At 49.6% G+C, this 10,192-nt stretch overlaps 1 protein-coding gene across 1 annotated transcript in view; it reads left to right on the top strand.

Annotated features, from left to right (window-relative positions):
- The window catches only part of GNAO1 (G protein subunit alpha o1), an 87,519-nt gene extending 80,673 nt beyond the window's left edge, over positions 1-6,846 (top strand). The window contains exon 6 of the mRNA XM_017740875.1: positions 478-6,846. Within this exon, the coding sequence (XP_017596364.1) occupies positions 478-665 (188 nt within the window). The 3' untranslated portion in view covers positions 666-6,846. The remainder of the gene's footprint in view (positions 1-477) is intronic.
- Positions 6,847-10,192: the final 3,346 nt, after the last annotated feature.

The following is a 10,192-nucleotide window of genomic DNA, read 5'->3' as shown; positions in this document are numbered from 1 at the left end:
TCTTAATGTCTGAGTGAAAGAAGGGCACAGCTACCAATACTGCCCTCAATTCTTGTTAACTCTTCTATCAAAAACTGAAGCTTTAATAAAAAAAATCTAAAAATGGAAAAAATATAAGCCTTTTCCCTAGGTCAAGCATTTACTGCATTCCTGGCAGGTTTCTTCTCTTTTTTGTCACCATGATGTGGAATTTCTTCCATCATAGCCTGTTTAACACTCAGCTCCCTCATCCATTTCATCTCTATAGACTATAAACAGCAACTCAGAATAAAAATACAGCTGAGCTGACAGTCAGGGAGCATCTCCTGCCTGGCAGCAATCCTGGCTGGTAACGGTGCCCATCCCTGAGATGGAGATGGGGCGCCCGCACGAGCTCCCCACATCCCCACAACGGGGTGTTTGCAGGCACCCTGTGGATTTCAAGTCATGGGGTTACTTTAACCCGCTCTTTTTCCTTTCCTCTCGGCTCTCTTGCAGGTCCCAGCGCTTTCACAGAGGCGGTGGCATACATCCAGACTCAGTACGAGAGCAAGAACAAGTCGGCCAACAAGGAGATCTACACTCACATCACCTGCGCCACCGACACCAACAACATCCAGTTCGTCTTCGACGCTGTCACGGATGTCATCATCGCCAACAACCTGCGGGGATGTGGACTCTACTAAAGCACCCTCCTCCCTCCGCTCCCGGCACTCGCCCGGAGTATCCTCCAGTCCCGCGGACAGGTCATCCCTTTCCTTGTTTTTTCCTCCTCAGAAGATAACAAGGAAGAAATACATAAATCCCTCCTCCTGTCCCAGACAACTCTGCAGCAAGTTCTGATTTCCCCAGACCCATTTTATTTTACTTTGGTTCATTTTTGGTTCATTCCCTTGCTGCCCCGTTCTACTCCTCCGTTCCAATTCACAGTGTTGCACAGGGAGCTAACGCATTTCCCACAAAGTGCATTTCAACTGCCAAAAGACAAAAATACTTCGGTTTTAAAGAGAGGAAAAAAATCAAAGCCTTAACATACTGGTCAGGAACAGTGTAGTTTGGAACCAAAACTTTTTTTTTGCCTTGAAAATTAAGGGATATTGTTCATTGTCATGGTTATCTGCCTTTTTTTAAACACTGTTCCTTTGGGAAGTGCTAGATACAACCTGATCATTTTGAGGGTACCTTACAGCTCCAGTTCTGACCCCAAAGCTGGAGGGTTTGGTGTTGAATGCAGCCACCATAGCTTGGATTTGTACATTCTCCTTTTTTCCAGACAGCTATTTGAACAAGTAAAACAGCCATATCGAGTTCTGCTGGTGTCTGAGTAACAGGGACACAGTAACAAAGCCTACTAAGTCTTGTCTAAAAGCATTCATTACTGGTAGCAGTTTTACCTCGAGTTTTTCAGAATTAATGATAAAATTTATCTAGTGGTTGCTGTAACCCATTTCTGAGGCACTTCCATGGAGGCCATGGGGCCGCTGGGCTGGGACCCCTGGAGCGTAGGCAGTGAAGATGCCCCGGGAATGGTGTCCTGATGGGGACCTCACACTCAGTGGCATCCTGACAAGGAATCCAGCCTGGGGACATTTCCCACAGCACCTCCCAGCCTTAGTGATTTCAGCAGAGGTGATGCTCCTGCAAACATGCAGCATCACTTTCAGACTTCAACCCTGAAACGCTGGGGTGAATGAAAAATACTTAGCCCTGGCTTCTTGTAGGCAGAATCTGACCTTGAAGTGCCTGAGATGGGGAGAGGTGCTGTGGGAAACCTCCCCGTGCTTGGGTGGCAGCAAAGTGTGCAAGAGCCTCAAAGCCCTTCATTGCCTCTTGGGCATCCAAACCCCTTGGGAAGCTCAGCCTTGTGCTCTGAGCCTCCTTGGCTGAGCAGAAGCCGGTGGCTTTCCTGTGTCACCTCCTGCCTGAGCATCCCAGAGAGACAGCTCCAGGGTTGGTGTCTCCAGTCAGGGCATCTCTTTACCAGTATCTGTAGCAAGATGGATGGTTAACACTGGCAAAGGAGAGCTCAGGGAGCTGACTTGAGTCAAGTGATGGAGTAGGAAGGAAAAGTGCAAGGAAAGGAGGAAGGAAGGGCAGGGGAGAGGAGTGGGAAGGGTGGGGGTAGCACCCAGCACAGCAAAAGTGGGGGCTCAGAGATAAGGACAAATACAGGTGGGCTGAGGTACATGTGAGGTACACTCGCTTGCCATCACCAAGAGCTCTGGATGCTGCAGGGTCAGAGGCAGAAGGGAATGTGAGAGGTGGGGTGTCACTTCTGTGGACATGGAGGTACTCTTAGAAATCCACCCCAACAGCTTGTTTGTTCTCTGGGTGAGACAACCACCTTTGAGGTCCCACTCAGGGCCCACCTCACCTGGGGGCAGGCAGGCAATGGTGATCCCTGCCTCTTTTCTGCCTCTCTTAGAAATCCATTATCTTGGAAAACACAAATCTTTCCAGGCTGGCCACAAGTTCAACTGTCCTCTCTTGGGAGCCTGATCTAGGAGTGGCTTTCAGGTCTCAGGAGGTCTCTCCAGGGCTGTGTTGGTGAGGGACAATATCTCTTCTCTCACTGCTCATTTAGGAGAGATGGTGTGAGAGCAGCCCAGAGCAGCACAGCCCAAGGGGAGGTGCCAGGTGAGCATCAGTGTGCAGGAGGCAGTGACAGGAACACGTATGGTGGCACAGGAGGGGGAGAGCAGTCGGAGAGGTTTAGGGAATGGTTTGGGACAGAAGTTGCAGAAGGGAGATGAGCCAGATTGAGAGCAGGGAAGATGGGACATAAGGGCACCTGTGAGCCAGAGGAGAGTCCCTATCAGAGGCTGTGCTCTGCCAGGACAGTGTTTGTGGGACATCTGTGACAAATCCCCAGCCAGGGATATGAGCAGGAGCACCCCAGGGAAAGCAGGGAAGGCCGGCAGAGGAAAACGAGGTGTATGTCACCCATCCAGCCAGCTCACAGCCCAGCATGGCTGGTAACTGTCAGTAACTCCTAAACAGCACTAAAGGATGCATTTGCTATTGTACAGCAAGGACCTGCTGCTGCTCTGCTGGGCACTAACAGCAATAACACAACTCCTGCCTCCCCTGCTCTGGCACAAGCCAGTACCCATCTTTCTCTTCACCATCTCAGTCTTAAAATGCCTCCCATGACATCAGCTCCAGCGAAGAGCTGGCCAGCAAAACCAGGACATCCTCTCTGCTCCTCATGCCACAGCCCACCCACATATCTTGTCTGAGCCCCAGCAGTAACACCCAGCATCCACGGGTGTTGTGTCAAATCCAGGGCAGAAAAACCACAAGCTGGTTATGTTTGGTACGTAAAGTGTGTAACCACTGGACCCAGAGTGCTGATGGCTGGTGCTGGCAGGGCTGCAGGCCTTTTACTAAGCTCTGTAAGAAGAGTTTGATCAGAAGCACTGGAGTTTTGGAGATTTTCTGTTCCCACCCCTTGCTGTGAATGATGTTTTATCCAAGCAAATAAGTAACAGAAGCTGTTTCCAGGGAAGGCAGCACCACGCCAAGGCTATGTGAGCTGCAGTGTAAAGCACACAGGAATATTTTGGGAAAGACAATTCAAATTAACTCAACCCCAAACTCTGCCATATGCAGTCAAGTGGCCAGTGCTGGCTCAGTGCGCTTTCACCGCTCTCCAGCCTGGATTCAGGTAACCCATTCCCAGCTTTGCCAGCTGGGAGGTCCAAACCCCCTCTTGCAGCTCCAGCAGGTCCTAGCACGTTGGTGATAACCAGCAGCTGGTGCCCCATGGGGAAAAAAGGGAGAAAAAGCAGAGGAAATGTTGCGACACAGAGCCTCTTCTTTCATTTTCTTTGGCATATTGTGTGTCTAAAGCTTCATCTCAGCTGCTGTTGCTGACATTCCCTCCCTCACACGAGTGCCATGAGGATTCACTGACAAATGCTGGAAAGAGCCTTTGGAAGATGAAATACTTCCAGTGTTAAACACTACTATTTCTCCCGCTTGATGGCCGCATATAGATTTTGTCTCCAGAACGCCTGCCAAATCATTACTCACTGCTGGCTTCTGCATCCTCCGAAGCCTTTCCTGACAGATGTGCCTTCCGCAGGCAATCTTTTGCCCTGTGCTTTTTCTAAACACCAGCAATTCTTGCAGCAGTTGCCTAAAAAGTACCTTGAAATACATCGCCTGCTTTCAAAAGCCTTTTCTTAACAGCCCCTTGTGCTTTGCAATTGCCATGCTCTGAATCCAGACCCTTGGAGACCTAGAGCTGTGTTTCATTTGCAGTCACCACACAGCAGGGATGTTGCAACTGGTACAACTGCATCAGAAATCATACCAGGGCATGGAGGATAGATTTTAAAAGCACAAAGTTGAAACAGCTATGTATAAACCCTGCTGCCCTTCAAAGCTAATGTGGGAATTTGCAAAAAAAAAAAGCTCTTTTTGGGATGCAGAAGGTTTTTAATGACTCAGGTCTCTGTTCCAGCAGCAGAAGCATCCGAGGGGTGTCAGCATTGAAAATAGCATTAGCAACTCATGATGAGCTTCAGACAGCAGCAAAAAGAAAGAAGGAAGCTCCCCCTTGGCTTGCTCTGTAGTGAATGAGAGGGTCGGGTATGGAGCCATGAGACCACAAAAATGCAAATAGCTTCTTTATTTAAACAATAATTTCAACGAAATAGAGAAACCCATACAAGGAAAGTCTTGCAGAGCTGCAGGGCTGAGCTGCAGAGCTCCTTAGGAGGATGCAGTAGCTGGGCTGGTTGGGAGAACGAGCAATAACCACGCACTGGGAAAGCACACACTAAAATACAGCCCCAGACTGCCACGGGCACTTTTTAATCTTGCATACAGAACTCGCACACACTCTGGTTGTCACAGGGGGCCGGAGGAGCCCAGCGGAGCAGCAGGACAGCAGGAATGCTCAGCGTGGCCATCTGGCCCTGCCGTCTGCGAGCGCAGAGTGTCCCTGCTGCCCCCGCCCTCCTGCCGGGTCTGGATGGTCACATTCCCACTGCCTGCCCAGAAACACTTCCAACTACATCTCTCTCAGGAGTTTTGTACCGGAATTAGCTTCTTGCCTTCAGCCAGCTTTCCTGGATGGCCAGCCAGCCTGGCCCTCTGTGGAGGGGAGAGCATCCTCAGGAGGAGCCTGCCATGCCTCCTCTGTTGATGCGACTTTGTTTCACAGGACACTAAAAGTATTAATGAGGGCAGTCTTTAATGTATATTAAAATGTATCTGGCATGTTTAATCTATGATGGCATGAGCCCAGTGCTTGCCTGCAAGGGAACAGACCTTGTTCTCAGTCCAGGAGTGTAATCTCCAAGAGGTCAGGATGTGACATAGAAGATGTCCTTTTGCCAGAAGGTCCCCATGTGCCCAGCCTTACTGTGCAGCTCAACAAGGCAGACATCCCCCCTGGGGGATTTTGCAGTCAATGCTAGGAAAGAGACCAACCCTGCACTGTTAGTTTGTGTGACATGTCCCAAGCTTTTTGTGGTCACAAAGTCTCCTGGAGCCAGGGAGAGTTGCTGAGTTCCTGGGAAGAAGCTGACCATCTGTCAGGTCAATTAGAGAAGCTTAGTGCTAGTGTGCTTGGGTGTTTCCGTGGGCCAGGGTTGTCTTCAGGCTTACCACCAAAAACTCTACAACCATTTCCAAGGAGACTAAAACACTCATTAGTGATCTGACACTGGACATGTCAAGGTCAGTAGAGATGGTGCTACTGAGCATCACCCTGAGCACCCAGACGCATCACTCACATCCCCAGTGCACACATGAGAAAGCAGAGACATGGTCCAAGTGGCACAAAATTGCAGACCACGGTCTTGCCTCTACCTCCCTGCAGGAAAGAGCAGGCAAACACACCCCAAGGCTCCCTGAGACTTGAGGGTACTGTGTCATTTCTGAGCTCCAGCACCAACACGAGGTAATTGATGCTGACAGATATAGGTACATGACCTATGTAGTTATACTGAGAATATACTGGATGAGGCTGTGGGAAGGGACTTTGCACAGGACCACTCATGCCCCAACCAGCAGCCTGTGAGATCTTTTTTTTGTGTGCAAACACAAGCAAGTGCAACTCTTAAACACCAATGCCTTAGTGAGAGGAGGACCAAAGCCTCCAGCTGGCACCCTGCAGGCAGACAGAAAGGGAGCTGGATTGAAGAAATAGCCCCATCTCCCCAAAAGGGCAGGCAGCTCTGTTCATGGACACTGAGTGCAGAGTAAGCACAGGGAGGAGAGACCAGGAGAAGAGGTAGAGGGGCTGGGAGCCAGCTGGATGCTCACTGCCCCAGGCCTTCTTCTACCCAGTGTCTTGGAAATTAATGTCAAGACCCAGTCCTGACTGTAGGGTGGGCAAGCAGCTCCAGAGCTACAGCCCCTGCTCCAGGTGGGGAGAAGGGATCATGGCAGGTGAAACACCATTTTCAGCAGTGCCCGAGTCTCACCAGCTTTTCCTGTGCTGGAAGAACTTGGTGGTGCTGGGCAAGCAAAGAGGGTTGTTTAAACACCAGCTATTGCCCTGTTAAATAGCCTAGGTCCCTAATTTGTGCTCCTCAGCCCTATTCCCCCACCTCCTTTTTCCCCACTTCATCTTGACAAGGGAAGAGTGACCATCACCCTGTCTCTGGGCTCCCCACTCCCCACCACATTTCCCAAAGGATCACTGGAGGCCGTCACCATTTTCCTTTTGCTGGTTTCCCGCTGAATCATTTCTCCTGCATGTTTGATGGCCCAAACTGTATTAACTGTAATTTTGTACGAAGAGTGACTGTCCATTGGTTTAATAGAGCATTAGTTATTGTAATAATTTATTGGCTGTTGGTAATGTATTTATTAGTTACAAAATGTTAATAAAGTGCCAGCTCTTTTCTAGTGTGAGAGTGGTTTTATTGTGTCTCCCTTGAGCGCATCCAGCTTCTCAAACTTGTTATTTAACCCTATGGCTCCTCCACAAACACTTGCACAAGACACAGCACCAGCTGTCTGCCATAGCCTCATCCACCTGGAAAAAAGGAATTGGAAAAGGATATAACCAAAAGATACTTCATTTTATGTAAGTATTTGGCAGGATTTTTTTTTCCTTTGCTCACCAGAGGCAGCAGCAGGGCAGAGCATCCTTGCTGCCCCATTGCTTCCTCCATCACTTTGTTTACAAATCCTTTACAAGTCACAAGTTTTGCTTTTCCACTGTCTCTTTGTGTGAGCACAGAGTCATAAGACCCATTGCTGGTTCAATTCAGTAAATGGTGTGTTCTCCTCCTTGCTTTAGCACAGAACACGGAGCATTCTTTTATGTTTAAACTAAAGATCTTCCATTATTTGGGGCATAAAAATAGAAGTAAGGAACTTGAAGAAACCAAGAGAAAATTTTCTATAAACCTCAGCAAAGGAAAATGAACCATTGCTCTTATTGACTTCACCAACTTCCAGCGATGTGGCTTCAGCTGGACTCATCCTCAAACACAAATTCCCACATGGCCCATCCTATGAATCCAACAGAAACACAGGCCAGCCTTGAATACAGCACATGGCTGAGAGGGAAAGGATTTTGCTTTGTGTATTGCTATTGGGGATTTTTTAAACTTCCTCCAGGACACCATCCTGCTTGGATCTTCTGCACAGCTGTCCAGGACCCAGAAGTCATCGGGGTTATTTTGCCTGAATGGGGACTCCTGTTTCCCTGGGCAGAAGCTTTATTTCAGCTGCTCTTCCACCAACAACATCACATCTTTATTTAAATATAATACATATTATAGGACAACACCTGAGATGATCAAGGAAAAAGCCCATCCTGATACTCTCCATGAAAATCTCAAGACCCAGCAAATTTTGCAACAACCACAAGTCAAGAAGAACCACATCCTTTTGTGGCAGTTTCTGGTTTCCCTGTGAATAAGGCCTTTTTTTTATTTCAAGATAACGATCAAATTGAAGTCCCAAGGCTTTAGAAAGCGCCTGCTTGGCATCCCCAGCTACTCTTTGTCAAGGAACCAACAGTGCAATCGCAAAGCCTTTCAAGATGTAATCAGACAGCTGCTAAATTTTGCATGCAAAAGCTACCGTTGAAGTGGAGCTAATAAAATGACTCACTAATAAAACATTCATGGAAAACTCCAAAATGTGTAATTGGGTCATCATTTCATTAGCAAACACGTGTTCTTGCAAATCTTCGGCGAGTCCAGAGCCCCCTTTGCTGTGCCTCCAGAAAAGGGGGCTGTGGGAGGATGTTGTGGGGGGATCTTTGCTGCAGGAGCATTCCCTGCTGGCTGCTGAGCCCCCAGAGCACAGCTTTCCATGAGATTTCCACAAGGCTTTTGTGAACAGCTGTGTCCCCACATGAGCTTCAGGCAGTCGAACCAGAATTGGGGGGCTCAGCCCCCAGAGGGGCTTACAGGGAGGGGCAGCAACTTCAGACTTCACCAAGCCCTGGGTTTGCACCAAAGGCTTTGCAAGTTCAAGTAGAAACAAGGTGGGTACAAACAATGAAAGGGACTCGTGGACTTCCTGAAGCACCCCCCAAAGCTGTTAGTGGACTAGCAGGGAGTGACTTTCTGGTGATTCTAAGAGCAAGTTAATGATGGAGAAAATGTTTGAGAGCTCCTGGAGAGCCAGATCTGTCCTGTCCTGTGGCATCTTCACACAGTGCATGCACCTGCATGGGAACACCCTGCTCTGTGGGGCCCTGTGGCAGCCAATGGGGCACAGGACAACCTCACCTCACCTCCTCTGTTCTGCTGTCTGCTCTCCACTTCTTAAAAAACTTCAGCAGCATAGGGGGGAAATGGCTTTTTATGGGTTTTGGCCACATGTAAATGGGGGGGGGGGGGGGGGGGAGGGGGAAGGAAAAAACCCCAACAAAACTACAGCTGTTAGAAATTTACCCTTATGCTCCTACCAAAGCCTTTCCAAATTTAAAATCTCCCTGGAGCAATCTGCAAGCCCAGAACACTCACAAGAGCTGGCAGAGGCACCTGTACTGGTTACCTCCATGGGATTTCTTAAGAGCAACCCAGTCACCACTGGTATTTTCAAAGCTGTGCTGAAGATTTTTCCAGGGACAGGACCTGCTCCTACCTCTGGGCAATTCCTTGGCACTAGTCTTGCTACAGTGGCACCACTCAGTGCCAAGTACCCTTCCAGGCAGGTCCATAGGACCACCCTGGGATGGCCAAAGCCCCCTCCATCCCAGTCCCTATGCCCAGTGTGTCCAAGCTGCTGGCTGATGCTGTCTATCCACCCTTTGGGCTCTCCAAAGGATTCTTCAGGGGCACCCAGTCCCTGAAGAGAGACAGAGCCCCTTCCCTACTCCTTTGGTGAGGCAGGAGAGGAGCAAATTAACTTTTTCCTGTTCTTCCTTGAGGTTGCAAGTGTCTGCCCTGCCAGACTGGCCCCACAGGGATGTGGGGGAAGATCAGCTGCAGCCCCACAGCTGCCCTGGCCTCCAGCCCAAGAGGAGGGCAATACCCCATTTCCCCCACCTTTGTAACCAACTCACATTTACCACTGTCTTACTATAGAGATTTTGTTTTGCTTTCTAACTTTCAATTGACAGAAATATTCTCCTCTCCTCTAACTCTGTCTTTGCCTTCCTCTCTCCCCTCTCCTCCCTCTGTGCTCCCCTTTGCAGAACCGCATGCACGAATCTCTCATGCTCTTCGACTCCATCTGTAACAACAAATTCTTCATCGATACCTCCATCATTCTCTTCCTCAACAAGAAAGACCTATTTGCTGAGAAGATCAAGAAGTCACCTCTGACCATCTGCTTCCCAGAGTACACAGGTAGGTGCTGGGGCCGACACAGCACAGCCACAGGCCCACCCTGCACCACCGGGGCTGGGGGGACAGAGGGGACAGAGTGCCTTTAGAAGGGGGCAGAAGCACTGCCCACCTTCACGAGCTGTGATGCAGCTCCAGCACCCCACTCATGGGCTGGGACTGTGTCCTGGGTGGGGCAGTTCTTGAGGCAAAGGTGCACAAGCAGCTGGTGGGACAGAGAGGGGGTCCAGACAAATGGAGATGAGCTGAAATGAGCCTGGGCACAGGGAGCTGTGGAAAGAAGAAGCCTTGGCAGGAGCTGAGTGGCCACCACTGGAGCCATCCTGTTTGCTGGTGGTTCCTGAGAAGCTCCTGCAAGAGGAGCCAAGACACGTGGTCCTCCAGGCTGCATCCTCCCAGGAGTGCCTTCACGCTGGGTATGGCTGGAGGAGAAAAGAGCC

Source organism: Corvus brachyrhynchos, unplaced genomic scaffold (genome assembly GCF_000691975.1).
Source record: "Corvus brachyrhynchos isolate BGI_N302 unplaced genomic scaffold, ASM69197v1 scaffold26, whole genome shotgun sequence".
NCBI classification, from domain to species: Eukaryota; Metazoa; Chordata; class Aves; order Passeriformes; family Corvidae; genus Corvus; species Corvus brachyrhynchos.
The sequence above is the reverse complement of the archived record's forward strand: the minus strand, read 5'-3'. Positions and strand labels throughout refer to the sequence as shown.